Genomic DNA, 26,633 nt, shown 5'->3' on the forward strand with positions numbered 1-26,633 from the left:
CCCCCCCCCATTTTTTTTTTTTTTTTTTTTTGGGTTTTTAAAATTTTTTTTTTTTTCCCTTTTTTTGTGTTAAAAAAAAAAAAAAAAAAAAAAAAAAAAAGGCATACTCATCAATGTGTTCAGAGTGACGTGGAGTGTTAGTCTTCCCACACAAAGTGTTTCACATGTTGATTAGAACGTTTATTTTTGGTCTCATCTGAATAGAGCACATTTCTCCACACGTTTGCCCTGACCTTGCGGAGTGAACTTCTTGTTGCTTTGTTTTTGAAAATGTGACATGGATGACTAATGGTTGTCCTTTCAACTAATTTTCCCCACCTGAACTGTGAATCTTTTCTCCTCTTCTGTAGAGTCAGCACAGGCCTCTTGGCTGGTACTCTCATGAAAGCTCAACTGTCTGTCAGTTAAGTGGACATCCATGTTTGGTTTAGACACGTGACATAATTTTTCTGTCATTGCATGAAAAATTGAACTTAGTGAGATGTTCAGAGCTTGTTGTTTTGCACCTAACCCTGCTTTAAACTTTGTCTCGGACCTGTCTGGCGTGATGGTTGGTCTTCGTGACGTTGTTTATTCTGCAATGTTCTCCATTAACTCTCTGAACCCTTCGCAGAACAGCTGGATTCTGGCTAAGATAAAGTTACAACAAGGTTGTACAGTTTGTGAGTGTAAGGATTAGGAAACACCAGCCGTCATGTTTTGTTAAGATTTCGGTCTTAGTTTCTAATGTACGTGCTGGGAATTTTAGGTTTCTGCTAGGTAATTACCATAGCTATTTTCGTTCACGGGCCTCATCAGTTGCATATTTTGAAATTAAATGTTTATTTGAGTCAGGTTCGACATCCTGTGCCGCATGCGATATTGTGTCGCTACGCAAATAGGTCGTGGGAAAAGCAGCAAAAGATTTCACATGATTGAGGTGTTTCTCTTGCGACACTTTCTGGGTGTTGGCCGCGTTGGTTTAAAAAAAAAAGAAAAAAAGAGAGAAGAAAAAACACGTCGCAACTGAGATGGAAAGGATGGTTGTGGCTTTTAGGGAGTTTTCAGTCAAGAAAGGAGTACCGTTTTTCTTTCTTCTGGTTTCTCTGACACGTAAAGAGCGTGCGGTATCGGTTGAAGCAGCTGTTGAACCCTCTCGTCTGAGCTGCAGCTGAACTGCTCTTAACCTCAACTCAAAGGTTTCCAGCGCTTGAACTGCACTGACCTGATGCATTTTCTCTGTCAGATACAAACAGAAGGCAAGTTAGCTCCTTTAAAAAACCAGCCCTTCTGTGTTTTGATACCGTTGCAGCCAAGTCGGGTTATCTGGCCTGCCTCTCCCTCCCTCCCTCACTTCTGCAGGATGTTTTTGTTGAGCTGGGTTCCCATTGTTCACACACTCAGTTGGCTGGCCTCCCAGAGTTGCTGCTGGCTGCTAGGCCCCCTAATAGGTTCTTCATGTGCCTTGGCTTTCCTCACACATCTTAGTCTTGGCTTTGCGTGGTGAGGCCTGTGTCACTGAGCCAGGGCAACACAGAGCATGTTTTCTTGAAGGGGAAGGGGGGAGGGGGAAAAAAAAAAAAAAAAAAAAAAAAAAAAAAAGCTTATGATTTGTTCAGGGAAATGCATCTGTTCCAGAAAAATAAATAAATAAATAACAGAGCAGCGACAAAATCAATTTCACGAGAGTAACCGATCTAATCTGGCAAATACAGATACTTGCCGTGTCTTCAACAGTAGCAGCACAGTGAAATGTTTTCGGTGGGTTTGTGTTGCGGCAGCTGCAATCAAGTGCATCTGTCCGATTATCTTCCAGCTCCATTCAAAAAGGCCATTGTTCAGAGGCTCATAAAATATTCATAACCGTGCTCACACCCCCTTATTTGAAAGGCCTGCAACACATGAGATTAACCGAACATATTGTGATACGTGTAAAATGCGAGTTAAACTGGTTTTGCAACAAATTCCCCATTTCATAACGGCACCCTGCTCGACATGTGTCCTGCGGTATGAGCCTTGATTGTGCGATCGAGTTTATAACTTCCTCCTAAGTCCACTGGTTTTCACTTGATTGCAGTCTGATTGAGCCATGGTGAGCAACGGACGACTTCTTTGAAGGTCGTGCGATAGGCACACAGAAGAGGAAGGATGTGGAGCAATGAAAACCGCAAAAAGAGGAACACTGTTTTCATTTAAGCATGGATGTGTTTACAACCTTCAGGCAGTGCTGTATTAAATCATGCGCTTGTTGCTAAAATTTTAGATTTTCTCCTCAAGTTGTCAAAAAAAAAAAAAAATAAAAAAATAACAGCTTAACGTCAATTTAAAGGTTGAACAGGTTCCAAAACCCGCAGCTGGCTAAACGCTTGCAACTTGAAGGATTAAGTCTCCTGCACGCTGATGACTCACCTGCACAGGTGACATCACTTTCATTTCCTGAGTAATTGAGCGTGCACCTTCTCGGTTGATTTCCCTCCGTCACTCTCTGTTAGTTTTCATGCACATCCAGGGGTGAGACCGCTCACACTGTTGACGTGATTTTAAATAAAGTCTGAGTTTTCAGTTCCCGTCATCCACCTGCCTTCTAACCGACCAGAAAACCTGTCACACAGACCGAGGGGCCTGCAGGACCATAAATGTGTTGATCATTCATCATCCGTGCAGCTGCAGGAGAGAGATAAAAAGCTAAAATATGGACTTTTGACTCCACGTTGTCCTTCTTTTTTTTTTTTCTTTTTTTTTTTAGCCACACTATATATCTATAAATATCGAATCCCTTGCCTTTACACACATGTGAATTTTAATGACATCCCATTTTTAACACAAACGCTTTGATATGGCACTGGCCCAGCCTTTGCAGCTAAATCAGCTCCAACAAGCCTGTAGACTTGTTCAGTATTCATGAGATCAAATACTGATGTTGAACAAGAAAGGCTGGCTCAGAGTCCCCACTCTTAGTCTGAAATGTGCTTAATCAGGTTGAAGTCAGGACTTTGTGCAGCCCAGTCAAGTTTCTTCACACCAAACTCACCTGTCCATGCCCTTATGGCCGTTGCTTTACTGGGAGACCACTTCTAAACTGTTCCCACAAAGTAAGGAGCTAAAAAACTGTCCAAAATATCGACATTGGTTGCAGAATTTCCGAGTTCCTTTCACTGGAACTAAAGGGTCGAACGCAACTCGTGAAACAGGCCCACACCATCATTTCCTTTCCATGACTTTGAGCAGGGATCCCCAAACTTTTTCCTGCGAGGGCCACATGACTGTTCCCTTTTCTGGTCGGGGGCCGGTCTTAGTTTTTCGAGAAAGAAACCTTAGAAAACTTTTGTTGACGAGGGGGGGTGTTGGATTATTGCCGACGACATATTCGCGTTTGTAGATAGATTTTCACCCAGAATGCAAATGGAAAAAAAACGTGAGCGAAACGGTGACTGGTACTGACTAGTATATATTCCATTGAGGGAAACTAAGTTTCATATCGGTGGTTGAAGAAAAATCCACATATATATGAAAAAAAACACTGAATGCTCTCTGGTATTGTTCAGGGGGCCGGACCAAATGAGGAGGTGGGCCGGATCCGGCCCGTGGGCCGTAGTTTGGGGACCCCTGACTTTGAGGCTAGTGAGACTAAGATCAAACCAAGTTAAGGAAATTGTAATAATGTTGTGTTGCTGGAAATGTTAAAATAACAACTGCCCCTGACATGCTTAACCAATAGCAGGACTCCAGACAAACTGGTGGAGTTGGTGTGCTCCACCAGTTGCCACTATTTCAAATTACAAACTGTCTCTAACTGTAAAAACAAAAACAAAAACAAAACCTCTCTGTCAGCTATTCAGAGACCACAACTCTTAGGGATAATGAAACTTGCATGAAAGCAGACCCTCAACTAGGCCACTTGTCTAATAAATCTAAAAAAAGCTGGTGACAAGTTAAACAGATAATCATGAAAAGTGAATGAGTTCAACTAAGATTTGGCTGATTTGCACTAGCCTCAGGCAGAGTGAGCATGTTTGAGACAGAGACGAGACAAAAACTGGCCTTAAGCAGCACAACTCCAGATCCCAGACAAAGACTGACTTCTAAAAGCAATTGGCTGGACTAGATTTTATTAAGTGGGTATCAGAGTAAAGGGATCTGAATATAAAAAAAAGTAACACTACTTTTGCAGATTTTTATTAGTAAAAACAAAGGAAAAACAATGGATTCCTTTAAACTCCTTTGAAATTATGACATATTAATCAGGTTTTATAGCATCCTGTCAGGTTTACAGCTAAGCGAGGTTCACAACAAGAGGCAGAGCGCTTCTAGTCTCGGCTATTCGAGTCTAAGGATTATTCTGAATCCAGCTGGAGGTGCTCAGTGTGTTGGCAACTGGCATCTTACCACGTAATTAACAGGTGGTTCTGCTGCAAAAAATAAAACAATCCCAACCCCCATTATTCTGATGCTGTAATGCATCTCTGAGCCAACCCTGGGAGAGCAACAGTTGGTTACCATGGAGAGTGAACGCGGGCCAGAAGAGACGCATTGCTGACCAAAGGGCACCAACAATAACAAACTTGCTACTGGTAGGATATCCATGTTGTAGTGTGGAAGCACATGAGCTTAAAATATGTATTTATTTGATGGCAAATTTTTTATTTTTTTATTTTTTCTGCTTAGCCAATAATGAAAGGTACAGATTGTTTCTCTTTTTTACAGTTAGAGTCAGTTTATAATTTGAAATAGTGGTAATTTTACAAGGCTCTAGGAAGCACAAAGCCATATCTGATCTCATGACGTTTAATTTGACATTACGCCAAACACAATCACCTCAACGTTTTGCCTGGTGATTTTTGTTTCTTGTTTGTTTTAGTCAGGGTGCAACCAGTCACAGTCACGCTGGCTAACCAAAGCCCTCACCAGCCCTTATAAAGTCCAAAATTAAAGGATTAAGTCGTGAGAATTGTTGCATTCACCGAAACTGCCAGCAAGCAGAGTGATTCACTGTAGACTCAAGTTTATTTATTCTCTCATAAAGTTTACAGAGCAAAGTGATTTTGCTTAGATTTATGCAACCTCATATTCCACGGTCCTATTTTCACTTTTTATGCATGCATTGTCAGAAGCAAGCGTAACGCTACCCAGTCTTTTACTCATTTGAGTTTATTTGTTCATGACTCAGACGGTGAAGTCAAAGGCCTCCGGCCCCGGACCAAACGCATTTAAACCTGCGCAGACCGATGCAGGCAGATTGACAGTGAGCTTTAAATTCTGCTGATGCCGCACTTTCTCCCTGAAAACAAAAACATGTCTGTCGCTAACCACAACCAGCGCGCCACCGTCCCCCCCTCCCCTTCCCCCCTCCCCTGAAGTTCGCCTGTGAGTAAGAAGGGGAGTAAAAGAAATGGATAGAGAGAGAGGCAGAGAGACAGGTGGTCGGGCTGGTCTTTTCCTTGCCCTCGGCTCCCTTTTGAACTCTTCTTTCATTCTTCCAGTTCATTCTGTGCTTCTTTCCATTGCTCCAGTGACAAGGCGCTCCATTCACTGCCTTATTCTTCCACCCCTCCATCTCCCTCGCACACACCCCGACCCCATCCCCTCCCCTCCTGGCTCTTTTGTCTATCTTCTAGGGGCCTGCTTTAGCTGCTATTCACCAGCCAGACGGACCGCCATTGACTGGACCACCCCCGCCCCTCTTATTCACCCCCTCCCCACCCCTTCCCTCTGAAACATCCCTCCCCTCTGCAGAAAAACACTCTCACACACATATGCACACAGCAACCTGGCCATTCTCCACCCTACGCCCCGTATCAGGCAGCTGCTATGCTAATGGGGAGGAAAGGACGAGGAGGAGAGATGGAGCAGCCAGCCTATAGTCAAAGGAGAGAGGGAGGGAAGAGCAGGGAGCGAGTGACCCCCGCTCCTCCATCTCCATAGCCATGCCAGGGCAGCAGCAGACCTCCTGCTACACAAAAGGGAGTCCTCACCCCACCCTATTCCTCCCCTCTGTTCTTCTCACCCTCCTCCCTTCTCTGTTCTCCTCTTTCTCATTCAAATCCATTTTATACCCCAGTGGTAAAGGGAGCTGTAAGTGCAGTATGTAAAGTAACCTTACTCCTGCCCTGCGGGCGTAACCATTCAGAGCTCAGAGATCTGCCTCTGTGGTTGTGTGCGTGTGTGTGTGTGTGTGTGTGTGTCCATTTGCCTGCTTTGTTTATGACTGAAGCCCATACCTCCACACCCACACACAACAGAACAGACACCTGTCTCTGCTGCATCTCCCTTCAAAGAGACCCAGACGCATTAGAGGCATGCTTGCCGCCCTGCACACTCAGCAATCACTGTGCAATTTATAATCAAGTACAAGCACTTTCCCTTTCATTCACCACAGTTAACTAAAACAAGCACAACAGCTCTGTGATGAACTTCGTCCTTAGTGAAACTGTTTTATGGAGGTGTTAATTGGGCTCGGTGCTCATTTTCGGGTAGGCTGGGGTTTTCAGCTGCAGTCGGACATTTTCAGGTGCGACTGGAAAATGTATTTTCTCCACTCAGAGGAAAAAAGTCTCAAAAATGCGAGAAGCAACATGTGACAAATCTGAAACAATCTGAAATCAAAAATGAATAATAGAAGAACTACTATTTATATTTTCTCATCAAAATGATCAAACTTGACCGACGCGGGTCTAAATGAGGATATTTATGTCGCTCGTCCTTCGTGATTACATCAATAAGACAAGCAAACAGACAAACGAGATGTATTTCCATCTCATGAGAAACAACAAAAATATAGTAAATCATTGTCTAAGATGAGTCACTATTAGAAATTCCCTAAAGATAGTTTAAGAGTGAGATGTTGCATACAAAGAAAAAATAGATTAATCTCTATATCTGTTTTGACTCTAATTAAATTTTTTCACATTATCACATTCATATTATTAGTTTAAATATATTTAATTTGCAGTTTAACCATAATTTTTCTGTCCTATTACAATCGTTTACAATTGCCTGCTGCAGCTTTTTCACAAATCCCTGTGAATGAAATGCATATTTAACTACTAAATATGAAATATGAAAAATTAAGAATTGACAGTAATAATTGATAAATATGTAAGCATTTTTTTTTAAATCAGAATGTTTAAGAATATTTACTGATTCTAAATGATTATTTAGAGCAGCTGTATATTAAATATATTATAGCTTGAAAAACAAGTTATAATTTGAGCATTGCTTGTTTGCATCAGTAAGAATGACAGCGTTAGAAACAAACACGTGGTTATTTACTTATAAAATGATAAAAAGATGTTTCCACAATCAAGTATTACTTAAATATTTTTTATTCTTTACTTTTTTATGGTGTTGCTTAAGAGAAACACCATCAGCGAGAGTTATGCTTAAACTCTTTGACAATATTTTTTCAGTTCGTCCATTATCAACAGAGGAGTTGAAATGTATTTTGTATTTAAAATGTATTCCTATTTTAGCTTTTTGAATTTGCATTTTTGTTTATTCATTTTGCATGTTTTTCTAAGCAATACATTTTATCAATTTGTTCTACTTTTTATTTTTTTTATTATTATTTGCCAGAATAATAAATGTAATGCTATGCAGAGAGCCTGTGTGTTGGCATGTTTTGCACCAGCAGCTTTGTCTCTGGCAGCATTTTTTTTGGTGCATTTAGGGGGCGGGAGCAGTTGGGGGAGGGGGGGTGCGAGAGGGTTTGTTGGCAGGAAGGCATTTTCTCCTCTTTCTGTCTGCCCCTCCTGTTCTGTTATTTGCCCCTGTGCAGTGTGACCCTGTGCCCCATCAGGCAGGCACGTCCCATTTGACATCTGCCTGTTTTCGGGGGTGGGGAGGGTTGGGGGAGGGCGGTGCCCATATGGAGCTTCAACCCACCCACCCCCTCCAAACCTAGCATTCCCCTGTCCGTCACACGCATGCATGCGGCTTCAGCACATCTCCTGATGCCTGCACTCTTTGTTGCAACTAGTGTTTACTTGAAATTTTGAGAACACTATATAAGAATTCAGATATTTGTATGAATTCTTAGTTTGACCATGATTTTTGAAATAGATTTTATTCTTGTTGCTGCCTGTGCAGATGCATAAGCTGCGATCTTATGAGTTTCACTCTGTTCATCTATCCTAGACTTGGAGTAGATGATCAACATGATTTGTTTTTTATGGTTAATGGAAACGCGGCTGTTGTTGAAAAAGACATACTTTTTTGTTTTTATCACAATTTCATATTAAACCCTACAATCTTCCTGGTTAGGCAAGTTTTAATGAGCAAAATTGTTGCTATTTGCTCAATTCCGGAATAACAAGAACTTAGTTATTTGAGTTTTTTTTTGTTTCTGCTTTTTCTACACACACAAACATTTCTGTCTTTAAAAACATGAGAAAGTCCTGATGATGATGATGTCATTTTGCAAACTTGTGACATGTTGATCCAACATTTGAGTTAAAATAGGATGGAGTTTACATCCACCTCTTATTACCCAGAGTAGCATCAAATTACATCCAATTACAGATAAGTACAAACACAATAGTAATTTACCGTCATCACAGTAGCATTCTTTCTTTTTGGAAAGAAATAGTTTTCCGTTTCCCAAAGATGAATGTGTTTTGGTGCAAAATGTGTGTTGATCCCAGAACCACTTCAATGCTGGATGGTTTATATTACATCATCTCTTGCTAAAAATGTATTTAACAGACAGAGACAGTGCAAAATTTGGTATAACAGCAACAATTATTCAATATGGTCATTTCTAACCAAAAATGAGGCATGAACATGTTATGTCCTAAAATTTAGTAGATAAAGTATGTGCATACAAACATGAACTTGAAAAAAAGCCTGGGTTTCTAACTCATCCACTTTTAAAAACACTGACAGAATTTTGAAGAGAATTGAGATATTTATATTTTCTACAACTTACATCATAGAAATTGATTTTATCTATGCCAAGAATAACCTTTCTTTTGATGTGGTTTTTATAGTTAGAACTTATTTTATTTAATTTGAGGGTTATTCTATAGACATGACAACTCAAAATTGGTGAAAACATATCAGTCCAAAATGTATCTGAAGTACCGAAATTGGTGCATTAGAGGAAAATAGAACAGCAGTCACACTACTGAGCAGCTAGAATCTTGTATCCAGGAGAAATTTGCACACTTTTCCAATTCCTCTTGCTGAACAAACACAATTAGCACCCTCAGTTCCTAATCTATTAAATTAATCTAATACTGCTGATCAGTGAGTGGTTTAACTAGACAAGAAAAACAAAAAAAAACACCTTTCATTAGCCAGAAAAACTCCCAGAGGTACCGGTGTTTTTTCCAGCTGCGAGTAGCAGATTCGTTCTGCTCTCACCCTCCCACACCTGTTTCTGTAGACTGCCAGACACTCCTACACATTTCTGTTGCTTACAGGAGAGTCTGTCTGTGAAGTAATATTGATTTGAAGGGGAAGTCAGATGACAAGGACAGACATGTGCTCTTCACTATCTATGTTGAAATCCTAGTGTCAAAATCATCACGTCATGTTATAGATGACATTTATGACTCTGAAATAATCACTTTATTGAACAACAAGAGGAAGAATATTTTAAAATCCAGTTTAAAATGAAGTTACATCAAATCAGTTTTTTTTTTTCAGCATTAACAGTGATCCTGTTTATGTTTATGGTGAGAATCTCATGCTAGGAGTGACTGTATGGGTTTAAACGCCCCTCTACGGCTGCACCATTCAGCAGCACTTTCTCTGTCGAGGCCTGCTGCCTCTGTCTGACAGGTGGTTTCTAATAATTCCTCTAGTTAAGGGGCTTACAGTGAATTAGGTTGTTAACACACAGTGTGACACAGATGTTGCAGCAACGTTTATTTATTACAGCAGAGAAAATAAGGCTTATATGGGGTTGGAGATTATAGTGATTAGACTGAATCTTTTCCCATCCTACTTTTAGGATCCACACGATTGTAGCTAAGGCGAGGTTTTAACATGCAGGCTGACGGGTTCCAGGCTAAAACATTGTCATACTGGCAGAAAAAAAAATAAGACTATTTGCATAACATATTTGTCTATATGTTTGTATGAAGCATATACATTATAAAAATTCAGAATTATCATTTTTAAATATAATCATTTTGTTTTGTTTTATTTTATTTCCATCCAGAAAGATGGCAATTCAGACAGAACTCCAAACTGGCCAAGTTAACACACATTGGTGTTTACGATACAACATACATGTACACATCAAGGTACACGAGCAAACAAGCAATATGCATTTGTATATATGTAAATGTGTGTGTGTGCCAAAGTGTGTGTACATGTGTATCAGTGAGTAATTATGGAGAATAAAGGCCCGCTTGTACAGAGTGAAACTGTGGGGTTTGAAGTGAGATGGGAGATGATTTTCTGTTTGGCTGAGCAGGCTCAATAGTCCCATTCAGCTGGTCCCCTTACTGCCTATTGTCCTCCCACCACCAGTCCGCCACACACACACACGCACGCACGCACACACACAAGCATGGACATGCTGGATTTGAAGTGGAGGCCTAGGGGTGAAAGAGAGATGGGGAGTTGGAGGATAAAGGAGCTAAACTTAAGAGAGCTGTCATAATGGTGAAGTGAGGAAAACGGGAGACATCATCCAAACATCATTTTTCAATTTTTCCATGTTACCATATTGATCTGTAAATGTATAAACTATGCGTAAAAATACATTTTGATGCTTAAAAATCTATAAATAGTTATTTAGAGCATATTTTGCTGACATGTAACGTTCCGTTTTCTCACTATAGGACACCTCTTGTATGGCGGTTAACCAGGTCCACATGACAGAAATACGTCTCTCACCACACACACGCACACACAGGTCATTCAATAGTCTGTCCTGACAGAGGAGGACCTCACACCCATCAGGGGTTAATAATTGTCTGCCGCTGGTTTGCAGCCCATTAGGACATTGATCTGGCTGCTTCTTTTCTGCCACCTGGGGAAAGGAATGTCCCGGCTCCTACGACTGTGTGTGTGTGTGTGTGTGTATCTCGTCTGGGAGTGCGCTGAGTGGTCAGCTACACTCTGTGTGTGTATGTCATGGAGAGGTCATGCAGAGCAGAGTGGGCCGGAGTGTCACACTGTGTAGAGAGACAGACGGTGGAGGGCAGAATATTCTTCAGGTCAGTCGGTCAGAGGTCACTGAACACAGAGATTAACTTTACATTACTGGAACCACCTACATATGATTCATCCCAAATAAGAGCTCAGCATTTTTTCACAGCTGGTTGAATGGAAAAGTCCACAAGAAATCCATAAAACAGACTCCTGAAAACCCGACTCAACATGAAGTCAGGCATGATTGTGAAATTAAAGGAAACAATTTAACATTTTCCAAAATTTTGGTGCGCATTTGGAATGCATTTACACTAACCTGGACATCCTTTAAATTGATACCCCTGGATAAAATGAAGTGAAACTTTTAGAAGTCCTCTAATAAGTAAACAAAGCTCAACTCAGTAATCTCATTTCAGACACTGGATATTTTTTCCTCACTGTTTATTTAATACATCTTTATTAATTGTTTTATTTCAGCAAAGACTGTCGACAATACCGCAATTTATGAAAAGCAGCAAATGAGCATTAGGTTGAATTTTTCAGGTTTCTCCTTTTCTCTTTTGTCTGGCTCTTTGGCGACACAAATCCTTTCTACACACAGTTGTGTGTCTCAAGCCACATCCATGTTTTTCGTATTTTGTTCCCAAAGCACCAGGCAGCTCTGTCAGGTATTCGCTGATGATTTTTCTCCCTGTTACTTAGTCAGTGTTTTGAAATACTATTTGTCTTTCACAGGATACTTGTCCTCCACATCTGAATTTCTAATTTTACTAAGTATATTGCCCTAAAAGGTTTCAAACAAATGAAAAAAAAAAAACATCTAAACTACAAACAAAATTTGCTCAATTTGTTCTATATAAATGCAGTGAATTAAAAATGTAATTGACAAAAAGAGCCTTTGAAGCCAAAGTATATAAATGAAACAGTTTAAATAGCTTTGCACAGCAGATTGTAGTTTGGAGCGGAAAACTGTTCTATGAGTCTGTTGGTTATACGACTCAAGAGGAAAGAGACTGGAGTCAGCAGTTGTCGTGTACTCAATATATTTCTTTTCTTTTATCTTCTGTTTCATACCTTACAGTTCAGTTCCATTCAGTTCAGCACAACACATTTGTCAAAACAACAAGAGGGAGAATCTCCCCCTCATCTCAACCACCTGGTTTTTAAAGGATGGGCTCCCATCTGAACTAATTAGAGGGGTGGAGTCATTTTCAGCTAAAAACAAACAAACATGTGCACTAAACTATACCTAGAAAGTGTCTATCAAGTTACCATTAACTCAAACACAACTAAAAACAAAACTAGAAACAAACAATCTGGAATCCAGTCAAAATAGAAATGCATCTCTCCCTCTCTGAAAATGGATTTTCCCAATGAGGCTGATTGGAAACACCAGGTCCTTGTCAGCGCTGCTCATGGGCGCGCTTCCACGGCAACACAGGACCAGGTGACCTCAAAGAGATGAGAAAGATGATTAAAACAAATCAAACCACCTCCCAAAACAATACATTCACCCAAATAACCCAGAATATATAAAGAACATGCAAAACAGCACCTCTTAGGGAGGGGGTAAATCCCTCACAGAGTCTTGCATGTGTGGTTTGAGTTTCCACGGTAGGACGTGTGATGACCGAGGCTTTCTTCAAAATGCTGATAACTCTGATAATATCTGCAGGAAAAATGTTCGGCTTCAGTCTATGTGAAATTTTCACCTAATTATTTCTGTGTCACTTTGTTCGGTCAAAACCACGACTAGATTTTAAGAAAGATGTTTGAATGTGCACAAATTGTCATACCTATGCAGTTAAAAAAAGAGAGAAAAGAAAACAGCTGGTTTGTGAGGATTACAGTAAAAAAAAAGTGCCTTTTAAACTACTTGTGTCACAGAATGGTGTAGCACAGGACCCAAAGACAGTGAGGAGGTGGGTGGGTGGGACTAACAAAAGGAAAGAACTACAGGAGCCCCAGAAGGCGTGATACAGGTAAGAGGACCTTCTGACAATTAACTTACTGAGTGTTGATCACTGGACAAGGAGCAGGTGGTTGATTAGAAACAGGGTGCAGCTGTGACCAGAGAGGCAAAGAACTGAAGCCGAACTGAGGAAATCAGAGAAATGCTTGAAGAATAAACAGGGAACAAGGAAGCAACAATCTGAAATGTGAACAAACCGGAGGCACAACTTAAAATAAGAAGTGACCGGACCAAAATAAGACTCGGACCAAAAATGTGACAAAAGCACACAGAAGCAACAAGCAGAAAAGACACGCTTTCAAAATAAAATCACTGAGCTATACAGAGAATCATACAGAGACTAAGAGATGAAAAACCAACACATATGAAAAACAAAAAATAACAAGGAATCTTAAAACATTGGAAAACGTAAAACCAAAACTTTAAAGATTATGATAATTTGACCACAGTTAAGTGGCTAAATCTAAAATAATAAAAAAAATCATTTGCTCTTGAAACATTAAGATACATTTTCTTTGTGGTGGACATCTTGAACAAGTAGTTAAAAGAAATTTAAGATCCAATCAGGATGGAGGACTGACATGTTCCCCAGCCTCTGACAGGCAGCTGAGGAAACATGAAGACCAGGAAGTAATGCATTTGTGGACAAAATCCTCCTACCTACCAAATTTAATCTTCTTTAATTTTATTTTTTTTTTTGGAGTTTGGAGTTTGGATGTTGTCTTAAGCAGAAGGTCATGTTCTAAAGTATAACTGGAGCAGTAAATTCACAGTGAGCTGAAGAAATTCAGAGCAATAAAAAGTTATTTCTGCTGTCTGTACGGCAGTAAGAATTTAAAATAATTGCTGAACAGATGAAAAGTTGAAGTATTTGCTGTAGTGAGAAGCAGCTGAAGCTATGGTGGGAATTTTATTGCCAGATTTGTGGCGAGTTCAGACTGTCGGAAAGTTTTCTGCAGAACTAATCAAGGTTATCGCTTCCTCTCTCTTCATGGGAACCTCAGAGTCTCTCTTTCACTGCTCTCTCGGAAAAACAAACTCAAAGTGTCAAAATGTGTCAGGAACACTGTTGAATATGCACTCATCTCTCTCAGAGCAACACAAAAGTAAGTTCCTCTTGATATCTGTGTGTGTTTGGTTGTTTGGCACCTCTCGTGCAGTGTGCACCAGGTGAACTGGCCTGGTACGGAAGGTCAGCTCTGTGATGTCACTTCCCCTTCCTTTCCGGATATTCCCAGCATTCTACTGCCAGCAGCCGGGAACTCTGGGAACCGAGAACAGGAAGCCTGGCTCCTTCACCGGAGAGAAAGCTCGCAGTGGTGACTTTTTCAGCTCTGAATGACTCATCATTTGCTGACTAAAGTCGTTGCATGAGAACAGGAATCCGAGAGAGAGCCACCGAGAAACTCAGGAGGGTCGTGTTTAGTTTGAAGAATATCGCCACCTCCTGGTTTTGACCTTGAATAGGAAGTTGGCTTAAAAAGCTCCTTGATTTCGATTGAGAGCATCTTATTTGCTCTTTGTTGATTCTCTCTTGGCAGGATAGATAAACACAAACATTCAATTTACACTTTTTTTTCTTTAAAAAACCCCCCTGAAAATAAATGTTGCACATGTATATCTTTGCACATTTACCCATGTTTTAAACAGTGATAATATACGTCTGCATTTTTACAGAACAGAACCAAAACTCATTGTTCTATAAATTACAGTATGAAGCACACATTTTGACTGCCTTGTATTCTAAAACAGATGTCGAAAGGAGAAGGAGGCAGCTTAAACATGCAAGATGTTCCAATTTTTGCAGATATTTTAAAAATGTTGATTTCAAAATATATATAAACTGAGAGGACTTGACAAAATGCAGTTAATTTGGTGTCCTGCCAGCATTTTGTCACATTACATTCATGCATCCATTAGCCTACAACCCTCGTTTCAGAGCAAGATTAATGGGGAACTTGGTGAGTTTCTCCAGCAGCCATTGGGCTAGAAGCCGGACACCCTGGACAGGTCACCAGTCCATCACAGGTGAACAGAACGACAACCAACCATGAAAGCACACATTCATACCTAAGAACAATTTAGAGAGACCAGTTAGCCAAACACGAGAGACCACTAGCAGCATCATGTGTCCAGTTTGTTAGCTGTTTGGATCTCAAAGGTATGAAGACTTTTGCACAGTATTCTCTGTATGGTGTACTAAAGATTAAATCCAAAATATATGAAGGAACAAACTAAAATAAGAAAACTAAGAATATTTGCAGATATTGATTAATTTTAACCATGGTTTTTCTTTTGAAAGACATCAGATTTGTATTATTGAAACTCCTGTTCCATTTGTATCTGTGCGACACTAATGTGATGTAAACTTGAATCTTCCGTTACTTTGAATGCTGCACGGACAAAAAGAAACGCAATAATCACCGACCCACAAAGTATTGACTTTTTATTGACAGCTTGACATGATGTGACGTCAGAGCTGACTTGCTAAGATGTACTTTCGTTGTGCCCCATGTTTGATTCCGATTCATGATTCGTCTCAGTGAAAAGAGATCTGGAGAGCAGCAGCCAGCGCTTCCTCGGTTTGCTCAGTTTGACATCAGGAGACCGTCTGCAAACAGAGAAATACATGAAATGTCCTGAATAGGGCTTTTACTTTATGACATACACTTTCATTGGGTTTCTGTTGTGTTGTTCATGAATGAATGCAAATTCTACCAGACTTTCACAAAGATTAACATGTTCAGCTTTTTCGCTGCAAAACGTGTGTCTGGGATGATCTCCAAACCGCCTCACCGTCTTTCACCACCCCGCAGTACTCTTCACACTCTGCCTTAGTGTAGAACTTGTTAGCATTGGGCTGACAGAAGCCCTGTTTGTAGGGCACGCACAGTCCAGTGGACAGGTCGAAGACCCAGACAGCTGGTTGACCCGTGCAGGGCTGGGCAGCCATGGGAAGACGGCACACAGCTGGAGAATCAAGTAAGTTGAACCTCGATTAAATCCTCCTTATTGGTCAAATACCAATGACATATTCCAAACAGAATGTTATATCTTCCCACCCTCTGTGCGGCATCTCTGCAGACACTCTCTCTCTGTCACAAAGTTGTTCTGATTGCCTAAACAGCCGCCGTACTGGAAGAGCTCGCAGCTCATTGAGGAAGAGTTGTAGAAGTAGCGATTGAGCAACCCGAAACACGGTCCAGTGTCCGGAGCGGCGTTACATGCCACTGTAAAGAGAGACAGAGAGGCTGTGTGTGACTCCTTTAGATATTATAAAGGGACTAAAGTGATGTTTTAATGTAGCTCATCTCTCACTGGTTCCATTGAACAGTGGCATTTCGAAACCAGAGCCCTCTGAGTCGTCAAGAGTCAAAGAAGAGACAATACTTCTCCTCACCCGCTGCAACACGGAGAGACAAAACTCAGTCAGCATCAACAGAAAGGTTGCAGAGCAAACTGATTGTGTAGGTTTCTTTGTCAAAATCATCATATTATCCATTTACCATGCAACTGCATGTTTGTAGATTTCAAAAAGCAAGCCATTGCTAAAAGCACAAAGCATTTATCTTTCCTAGAAAACAATATATCAGGTATTGTGAAGACATTTTCAGTCACATTTTTCCCTAACCCGGTGGTTAAAATGTTGTATTACATGGACTTTACTGGTATTTTAAAGCTACTGAATACAAACAAATAATAAAAAACACATTATTTAGGTTTTCCTAACTCGCAAAAAAGATTAAATGCTGTCTGGTTTAAAGTGAAAGAGTGATGGGGAAAAAAAAAACATATATGATTTTTAAGTGGATGTAAAGATCTGGTTTCAACCATATGATCCATAGGGATGGGCATTTGTCCTATAATTTATAGTGATACATTTCTTATCATACAAAGATTTTGATTTGACGCTATTATGATAAATTCCAAGTAACGTTAAAATACCAAAAAACTGTCTGTATTGTCGGGATTATTTATTTATTTTTACAATTTTTCACCGCTGTTTAATGAATTTGATAATATAATTAAATGCAGGGCTGCACAGTGGCGCAGTTGGTAGAGCTGTTGCCGTGCAGCAAGAAGGTTCTGGGTTCGATTCCCGGCCCCGGTCTTTCTGCATGGAGTTTGCATGTTCTCCCTGTGCATGCGTGGGTTTTCTCCGGGTACTCTGGTTTCCTCCCACAGTCCAAAATCATGACTGTTAGGTTAATTGGTCTGTCTAAATTGCCCCTAGGTGTGTGTGTGTGTGCACATGGTTGTGTGTCTGTGTTGCCCTGCGACAGACTGGCAACCTGTCCAGGATGTACCCCGCCTCTCACCCGGAACGTTAGCTGGAGATAGGCACCAGCACCCCTCCTCACCCCACTGAGGGACAAGGGTGTTCAGAAAATGGATGGATGGAATTAAATGCAGTTACACACATTGTAGGAATTTATATCCTAAGACATCCTAAAGAAGCTTATTAACAAATTTTTCAAGAGGAGTATTTGTGCTTGTTGGGTTACAGTTTCTCTGTTATGCAGTCACCTAAAAAAAAAAGAAATGAGTAGTTCTTATTGTCACTTTTATCATTATTACAATAGTACCACAAAATATTGTGGTAAAACTTTAAGTCCATATTGCCCAGTGGTCGTGGATGATTGGTTCTACCTTAGGCTCAGGCTCAGACTCAGGCTGAGGCTCAGGCTGACTTGTCGGCTCGGCCACCTTCTCCCCAGGAACACAGTCGCCTGCACACAGAGAAAATGGAAATCTTTTTTGTATATGACTGAATCACTAATATACAATGTGTACAGATTTTAAAACAGCCTCTGTTGGGACAAGTATTACATGACGCATAAAATATATATTTTTTGCTATTTAGCATATGTTTGCATGCAAATGCATTTGTCTACCTTTGTCCTTTCTAATGTAAATGGCGTCGTCACCCATTCCTTGCTCTCTGGCCAGAGTTTTAAAGTCCTCCAGGATCGTTGGTCTCACAGTCTTTGTCCGACCTACAGAGAACAGAACAAGTATTTATACGTTTTTTTGGGGGTTTTTTTGTACCAAAATCACCACCTGCTCCTGCTATAGCCCAGACGGATCGCAGTCAGGCAGAAAGCTAATTAATTTTCCACACGTTATCTTTGAAGTATTGTTAAAAATGTACCACAGGAAATCCACATCCTACGTCTGTTCACTTTTGCTTTGTGCTTCCTTAAAGAGTATTTGGTTGAGAATGTGCCAACAATTTCCATCATCTGTTCTCCAGCGGTGACTCTCCAGGAGATGGAAACTCACTGTATAGCTTGAGTGAGATGCTCTTGTCTCCTGTTGATTTCTGCTTGCTCATAATCATGATGGCGTACTCGTTGTAGTTGGTGTGGACGACATAAGCATCCACATCGGCTCCCCACTCTGCAGAGAGGGAGAAAACGTCCAGCAAGAGTTATTTCCTCAGGTGATCATCAGAGCACAAACACCAAATTAATAGAGAGAAAAAGTGAGACAACATACTTGCAACATGGTAGAAAAATCGTCCTGGTGTGGAGGTCAACTCATAATCCCCAGTTCTCTCTTGACATGTTCCCCGTCTGCACAAAATACACTTTAATTCAAGCGATCAAAGCAAATAGTAGTAACCAAATTCCAGAATAGTACCTTCTGTAATGCTTCCTAATGTCCCAACACAGAAACATCTGACTGAGCCTACTTGCTGAATTTTGCTTAAATATTTTGTTTTATTAAATTGTGTGATTTTAAGAGTCATCTGTGATCACACAAATCAAATGTAGCATCAGTTTTTTTTTTTTAATCATTGTTTTCCCCCTGTTTTTATTGTGACTTTAACCTTGAAAGTTATAGAGGATTGGAATGATGGTTTGTCCTTTGAAAAACAAAAAGTTTCCCCTTTTTTATCACCAAATCAAGGCAGTTTTTATCTGTATACTACCAAATAACATCAATGAGAAATGATGTCCAATATTATTTTATTTCAAGAAGTACTCATTGAATGCAGGGTCAGCCATTAATTAATATCTTTGCAATTTGTTAATGGATTTTATCAACATCTCCTTCCACAAAATTTGGAAGACATTCATGATTTTAATTTGGCCCAAAATGAAATGAGTTTGACGCCCCTGACCGAGTGCATCATTTAAAAGGAAAAGCGGTGGTAAACTCACGTTCTGCTGTCACTTCAATCCCAAATTTAATTTGAGTTTTACCAGAAATTTCCAAGAATATTTCTGGTGAAACCAGAATATATTTTGGTATATATTTCGGTAAGTTGGATGTCAAAATATTCAACTTCAGCCAAGACTGTCTCATTATTTTTTTCCACATCGATTATACTTGACTGTGTCCGAGTTTGAACTTTTGAAAGCCTTGGCAAACATCGATTTTGGCCTTGATCATCAAGCAGATAAAATTCAAATGTTTTGCAATCTGTTAATTTGCATGAGTGTTTGTCTGACTTCCTGTGACTTTAAATACAAATTTCCAATTCATAGAAGACATTGAAAGTGAAGAAATGATAAACATTTGCTGATTGATAAAATAAGCGATTTGTTTGGACTCTTTTGTCCTTTAAGTCTGACATATGACAGTATTTGAAGTCCAACCTGAGCACAGTTCGGGTCATTTTGAGCTTTTCATCCGTGCTGCCCCTCTGCAGCACCAGTTTGCCGATGGCTCGTTCTCCGCTGTAGCGCTGCATGTAGGGAGATGTACTCGCCTTCGCAACATCGTGCCATGTTCCCAAAAACTGTCATGAAGAGTTAACAGGATTGTCATAAAAAACAAACATTGCACATACAGAAAGTAGAAAATCACACACTTAAGATATTTAGAATTTTTTAAAAAATGCAACCAAACTATAAAACATTGTTTCAGCCATTCAGCCTCTTCCCTATACATAGTTTGTACTTAAAAAAAAGTTATGACATTTTTTATTTTAATGTCTTTATCTGCATATGTAAAGTACTCCTTAAGTATTATGAAGAACATGCAAGGCAGGAAACACTAAACGGGTAGAAATAGCTCTACATGTGCTTCCTTGCTTTTATCTTTAGTACCAAACATTTTTTTATTTCTTGCAGTTATGCTCGATGATTCAAATAATCTTGTGAAACTTAGGAGGTTCTCCTCTCACCTTGCTCAGATCAAAGTTCTCCTGTGTGCTGTAAAGAGGATCTGGGAGAACAGGGAGTCCCTGGAGGGCCCCTATCCATCCGGACAACAGCAAAAAAACCAAAGCCACAGATTTTTGCATCTTGTCAGAACTTTGTGTCCACGTTTGTCGAACCTTGTCCTGTAGGTGTGCAGCACAGTGACAGCCCCTCTCTACTGCTGAGAACAGGACCGCACATTGAACTGTAAAGGACTCAGAATATAATCACTCCCACGGCCTGGCTTCCAAAAAAACGCAAACAAGTAAAGGAGCAAAGTTCTGTCTCTCTGTTTGTCTCTGCTTTAGTTTGATTTATCACAAGGGGCAGTGAACCACTCAAACATTGGACTTCAGAGATGCTGCACTACTGGCAGATCAATATGTGCTACAGGATGAGCAAAAAAAAAAAAAAAAAAAAAAAAAACGAAACAAGGAAATTAGGTTTATTTAAATGTTTAGGTATTCTATTAAATAAACAGGATCCATGATTTTCATAAACTTTGTTTATATATATATATATATATATATATATATATATATATATATATATATATATATATATATATATATATATATATATATATATATATATATATATTTGACAGTACTGTCAGATCTAGAGGCACAAATCTGGAAATTTTCTTCTGTAATAGTTCCCACGTTTGGAAAAATGTTTGCAAAATACAACTATGCCTGCTTTCATTGAATCATTTACCATCATTGTAAACAGACATAAGTGTGCACATACATTTTTAAACAAATGACAATACTTTTTTTTACTGTAATTTTTATTTACTGGTTTTAAAGCGATAAGGAATTTGCTCATGGGTTGACTTGTTGCCATTTCTACGTTATGGCTAGAAAAGTTCATTTCCATTTGTCACAGCACGCCCTGCTGATCAGAAAGTGAACATACTGGTCACATCAGGTCAGTTGTGTTCCTCTGGTCACTGCCTTTTGAAATCTTTACTTTATCAAAGCTCCAACATAACAACACAAACTTATCACAACCCCTAAACCGTTTTGCATTTTATTATTATGTAACGCCAAACTGGTTTATTGGGATTTTATGTGTGTTAAACAACACATTAGTGCATAATTGTGAAGGGCAATGAAAAAGATTCAGAGTTTTCACATTTGTTAACAAATTCTGAAAAGTGTGGCATGCATTTCCTTATCCCTGATAAAGAAAAACAAATTACGGCACCATGCTGCCACCATCTGTCATTGTGGAGGTAGTGCGTTAGGAGTGATGTGAAAGTTCATTTTCTGCCAAACGTAATAATATGAAGACTCTAAAGCTCAAGTTTGGCCTCAAAAGACAGGAACGACTTCTTCCTCAATTTTGCTGTTTCCTACATGGCTCGTGTCAATCTGTAAACACTTCTTACCATTTTCTTTTATCAGCGGCGTTTTTCTCGCCACTCTTCCGCCAAAGACAGGTTTGCAGAATGTATGATTATTGAAGGATTCTGCAAACTGATCTTAGGATCTCTGCAGCTCCCACATTGTGTGCTTCGTTGCATCTAGTCTGGAATATCGTTTTCCAACCAGCTTCACTCTGTCTGCTGTGTTGTTCCTTGATCTTCATGATGCTGTTTGTTCCTTAACATGACATCTTCACTGAACAGCTGGATTTATAACGACATTAAATTACACTTTGGTGTCTCCCTGCTAACACTATCCATCTGCCTGCCAAAGTACGTTTAAAGCAGCACCACATTAGCGACACCCCAACGTGCTCAAACTCAGTAGCTCAACATGTGAAGCTGAAGTTGAACTTCTACTCAACCAGCTCCTCAGAACAATGTGGCATTGAGTTATATTACAAATATAAAAAGGATCCAGAGTTCAGCAGACAGTTCTCATACAAACAAATAGTTCTTTATTATTTTTCATCTTTAGTTCTGACTATTTGAATTTTGAGACATTATGTTCATTCATGCATACAATTACTACTACTAATACTACAAAAATACTAGTAATAACAACAAAATAAAATACAATACATTTTTTTAACATTGGGTAATTGTGTTATGTCACAGACAAAGACTGCAAATTCATTTAGCTGCTCCAGCACAGTGGTATTGTTGACCACTAAGGTTCTTTCTCATTTAAAATTGGGAGGAAAATCTAAAGTAAACAAAAGTAAACTTTGTATATTAAAAGATGCATAAACAAAAAGTTGGAGAGACTGTGAGCTGCATCAGAAATCAAATCTAAGACAAGGCTTTTAAAAATTTCTAACAATGAGTTATTTGTAGCCTGGTCAGACATCACTTTGCTTGTCCTCTGTTGTAATATTCTGTCTGGAGATCTGAGGAACAAAAGCCTGAAAACAAACACATGACCTGTTGTTTATGATTATTCTCATGTCAAACAGAGAGTCATGAACTGGTTCATCATAGTGGGAAACGGCTACCTGGTGGTTAGCACTTTCCTCCATCATTTGTTTACCTGGAAAACAGTCACCTGGAAAGACAGGAAAAACTAAATCTCTTTAGTTTAAAACATTAATATTTTTCTATGAGAAAAATGAATACAGAAATAGAATAATGTAAACAGAATACTTCCTTTTGAAAGTGCTTTAACAAATCTGAGACAATACTTTTAATCCAGAGAAAATGCAAAATCTTAAAATGGCCGGAATATAAAAACATAGCTTGATAATTAATAAATCATGCTAACATGATTCGAAAATAATAATAATAATAATAAAAAACAAAATTTCCTGCCAAAAAACAGTGATTGAAAATAACCAGATATCAGAAGTACCTATGTGTTGATTCATGATAGCAGCATCTTCACTCATTTCATGACGTCTGATGAGTGCTTTAAATTGATCAAGAACAGGAGCACTAACACTCATAGTTCGACCTGAGAAGGAGACATTTGTCATTATTTCACTCTTACATAGCAGATTATTTGGACGACAAATTCTCATGTTGCATTTTGTTTCTTTTTTAAGCCCAAGATGCTGTGTAACTGTGTCTCCTACTGATGAATCAGATGAAAGAAAAATGTTTGGATTTAGTTCCTTTCTGGCTAATTTTTAAAAAATAAAATTAGAATGAAAAGGTATACTGAATCATTTTGAATATAGCACAAACCAAACATGTTCAGCGTCATGACGCCGACTCAAAAACACTCATTTTACTTCAAGTTAAAGGAAGCATGTCGATCAAATGAAGGGTTTGTTTTAAACCTTAATCTCTGGTTTTAACTGTAGTTGTGATTTGGTTATTGAATCACAGGTTTTTTTCTCCTGGTCGCTCAGTCAGAGTCAGATTGGAAACCTCTGTTGACTTACCATAAAGTTTAACTGTGGTGGTTTTATTTCCCGATGGTTGCTCTGTGCTCAGCTGCAGCATCAGAGCGTACTCATCATAGTTTGTGTGAGTCACGAAGGAATCAACATCGGCTCCAAATCCTGCAGAGAGGAAATTTCATTTGATGTCTGAGGAACGCTTTCACAGATTTTCACAGAAAAAAAAAAGTATGCACTCTCTTAGGACTTTACATACTACAAACAGCAAAACCTTGAGGTCTTTATCAGATTGTAAAATTGCTTAAATCATAAATGGGCAAAGCACAAAATAGATTCTAAAGTGTTCTTATTTATTAAATAAAGAAGATTTTTTTAAAAAGCCGTGTGTGAAAACTTAATGCACACTCACTGTTTACAGTGTATTTAGGAGGGAAAGTAGGAGTAACTACTCTGAAGAACAGAGTTTTGGAGGTTTGCTGGTTGGGAGCATGAGCTGTGTGTTAACAGCCCATTACTCTAACACAGCTGTCAATCTTCCCAGGAGGGGAAACCCCTGCAAGTTTACCCCAAGGTCAGCCCATGCGTTGCTCAAAGAAAATGCAAAAATCCCAATCTGTACCCTGTTGCATGCTCTACAGAAGTTGTTTTCTAAAATGAACAGAGCAACTCAAATTAGGTTTGCTGCATCTGAATGAACCATAAGATTTCTAGAACAATGTCCACAGGACAGCTAATACCAAAGGAAAGATTTGGCCATGAAGACCAGTGTCATGCACTCAGTGCAAATTTATCAGAAAAACTGCAAAACACAATGATGGTGGAGGGGTAAAATCAGGTCTGTTTTGCAGAGATAGGACCAAAGCACCTTGCAGCTGTTGAGTTATATACCAAAATGTTCCAGAGTCAAATGTGGTGAAACTGAGTCGCCAACAGCACAAAGACCAGAGACACGGCAGCAAATCTGAAGTGAAAGGCTGACAAAGGAAACAATCAAGACGTTTGAAATGTACCAGTCAAAGTTCAGACCTAAGTCTGACTGAAATGCTAAATTACAAACTTCAAACATTAAGAAATTGAAGCAAACCCGTAAAGGAAATCGAGTCAAAATTCTTCCACAGCAACGTAACTTATAAAGTCTCACAAAACTAACTACAGAGAGCCACTGCTACTGAATGCTGTAGCATGCTATGTAAAAACAACCTTATGTCGCAGAAAGGATGTAGAGAAAGGCAGAAACATACTTGCAACACGGTGAAAGAATCGCCCTGGAGTGCTGGTCAAGCTATAAACTGTCAAAGTCTCCCCACATGTGCCATTCCTGAAAGAAGAAACATGTTGTAGGTCACACAAAAACTTACATCTTTTGCAGTTAATTACAACACAGGAGAAACGGACTTGAAGGTGGAGGAAGTCATTGTAAAGTTATGCTGAGTAGGAACATGTTTCAGGTCTAGCGCCATAATGACAGGGTTTCTCTTCTTGCGCTGCATGTAGTGAGGACAAGTGGACAGCACAGCCATTTCATACCATCGTCCTGTAAACTGAAGAAGAAAAAAAATACACAGTCTACATCCAGCCATCTGCAGGTGAACTGATGAGATCAACATAAACATTTTCACAGAGGAGCTTCTAAATGTTTTAGTTGGTGAGAAAAAAAGAACAGTTTTGCATAAACTGATGGCTAAAATGGGGGGGAGAAAGAAGAACTGCTGTCTTAAACACTCACCTGCTCAAAATCAAAGTTCTCCATTGGTGTTGCTGGACTATTTTCCATCACTGGGTCCATCTGGTGGGTCCATGTCGATCCAACAACCAGTAGAGGCACCAGAAACACAACTCTTTGCATCCTGAAAATCTGTTCCTACAGTGAGAACCGGCCTTTTCAAAGCTAACCGTCATGCTTTGCTTTTTGGATTCCCACCCCGTTTTGCTTTCAAAGACTGAGAGCGAAGGTCCGAGCATCACTTTATCTCCTTCTCAGTTTCTGTACATTCAAGTGTTTGTTGTTCGGACTAATCTGAAATAAATCCCTGGACTTCAGAGTTTGAAACTAACTGTAAACATGCAACCAATCAATATCTGTTAGGCTTTAACAGCTGGTCAGTGGGGAAAAGGCTGGTTTGCTGCTCCAAGAGGGTCTCTACAGGACACTTAGAGTTTGAATTAATAGTAATAAATCTGTTTCTGGTCTGTAACCTAAATGATCTAAATACTACATAATCTGCTGGTGGATGGACATTCCTGAGATTTATCAAGGTTTTGAAAGCTTAGTGAATTATATTGCATTATACTTACAAGGGATAAATTATTTATTTAACCAAAAAACAAACAACACAAAAAAAGGTTAATGTTTTGATTGATAGTATAGCAATAGTATGGTTTTTTTTAGGTCTTGCCATTCGTTATAGTTACAGAGGTGCTCCTGCATTCCTTCATCTCTTCACGTTTAGTTTCTCGGTTTTTGTGTTCTGCTCCCTTTACATTTGTATTTATTTCTCTAAGATGATTATGATGCTTTTCCCCTTTTGGTTCATTTCTTAATTAGGATCCTATTACTTGTTGCCATGACAATGGCTATTCTTCCAGGATTGTGTAGAGCCTTTGAGTCCTGTTCGGCTGTTAATTAGTCTCCCTCCCTCAGTTTTTCAACTTTCATTCTGTCAACGCTGTTTCACGTCGCCTCTGATCAGTTCGTCTGGTTCCTTTGTCGTTTTCTTCCCCTACTTCACTTAAGTTCCTGGTTTTTCAGTTTCTTTGTTCGATTCTTCTGTTCCACATTTTCTTTGTTATTACTGCTATACAGTAATTGAATCCTCGACATGCACTTCTCAAGTGGCTGTCATTTTCAACATCACACTACAAGACAATATATCCGGGTGTCTGGAATTAGAAATTAAGTATTTATTGTAATTCAATTTATTTATTTATTTATTTAAGCCACAAATGCAAATTATCCATCCCAAGAACACATAAAATAATACATTTTTAATTTTTTCCCCCCTTAAATGTCAACTTTGGATTTGTTCAAAACTACGATTTTAACCCTTTAATTTCCCATTTAATTACTTCAGTGTTTATTATTTTCCACATGGGGAATTTGTTGGTAATTGAGATCTTGATTATTTTAAAGATGAGCTACAAAATGGACTTGATTGTTT

General features: G+C 39.3%; 2 protein-coding genes across 2 annotated transcripts; both read right to left on the reverse strand.

Moving 5' to 3' along the window:
* Window positions 1–15,485: 15,485 nt before the first annotated feature.
* On the reverse strand, window positions 15,486–20,421 carry LOC106948273 (protein AMBP). Its single transcript, XM_015033854.1, has 10 exons — window positions 20,190–20,421; window positions 19,660–19,802; window positions 18,554–18,630; window positions 18,338–18,454; window positions 17,950–18,051; window positions 17,705–17,784; window positions 16,373–16,457; window positions 16,117–16,284; window positions 15,851–16,024; window positions 15,486–15,665 (listed from the first exon to the last, which is right to left on the reverse strand). Exons 1-10 carry the CDS (start codon window positions 20,307–20,309, stop codon window positions 15,643–15,645), a joined length of 1,089 nt encoding a protein of 362 aa, XP_014889340.1. The 5' UTR covers window positions 20,310–20,421; the 3' UTR covers window positions 15,486–15,642.
* A 375-nt stretch (window positions 20,422–20,796) lies between these two features.
* On the reverse strand, window positions 20,797–26,279 carry LOC106948279 (protein AMBP-like). The gene is made up of 7 exons (XM_015033861.1): window positions 25,202–26,279; window positions 24,871–25,016; window positions 24,717–24,793; window positions 23,518–23,637; window positions 22,983–23,084; window positions 22,630–22,679; window positions 20,797–22,539 (listed from the first exon to the last, which is right to left on the reverse strand). Exons 1-7 carry the CDS (start codon window positions 25,319–25,321, stop codon window positions 22,477–22,479), a joined length of 678 nt encoding a protein of 225 aa, XP_014889347.1. The 5' UTR covers window positions 25,322–26,279; the 3' UTR covers window positions 20,797–22,476.
* Window positions 26,280–26,633: the final 354 nt, after the last annotated feature.

The sequence above is a fragment of the Poecilia latipinna genome, unplaced genomic scaffold (assembly GCF_001443285.1).
Source record: "Poecilia latipinna isolate Pla-1442-1.1 unplaced genomic scaffold, P_latipinna-1.0 Scaffold16, whole genome shotgun sequence".
In the NCBI taxonomy this organism is placed as follows: domain Eukaryota; kingdom Metazoa; phylum Chordata; class Actinopteri; order Cyprinodontiformes; family Poeciliidae; genus Poecilia; species Poecilia latipinna.

Excerpts from the sequence above, each read along its gene's own strand:
- LOC106948273 (XM_015033854.1), bottom strand. The coding sequence starts at position 20,309 with ATGCAAAAATCTGTGGCTTTGGTTTTTTTGCTGTTGTCCGGATGGATA. Across the intron at positions 17,785-17,949 it reads TTACATTAGAAAGGACAAAG|GCGACTGTGTTCCTGGGGAG; the intron begins GTAGACAAATGC and ends CTCTGTGTGCAG. Across the intron at positions 16,458-17,704 it reads AGTCTGAGCCTGAGCCTAAG|CGGGTGAGGAGAAGTATTGT; the intron begins GTAGAACCAATC and ends TCCGTGTTGCAG.
- LOC106948279 (XM_015033861.1), bottom strand. The coding sequence starts at position 25,321 with ATGCAAAGAGTTGTGTTTCTGGTGCCTCTACTGGTTGTTGGATCGACA. Across the intron at positions 23,085-23,517 it reads CACCACAGTTAAACTTTATG|GTCGAACTATGAGTGTTAGT; the intron begins GTAAGTCAACAG and ends TCTCCTTCTCAG. Across the intron at positions 22,540-22,629 it reads AGGAAAGTGCTAACCACCAG|GCTTTTGTTCCTCAGATCTC; the intron begins GTAGCCGTTTCC and ends GTTTGTTTTCAG.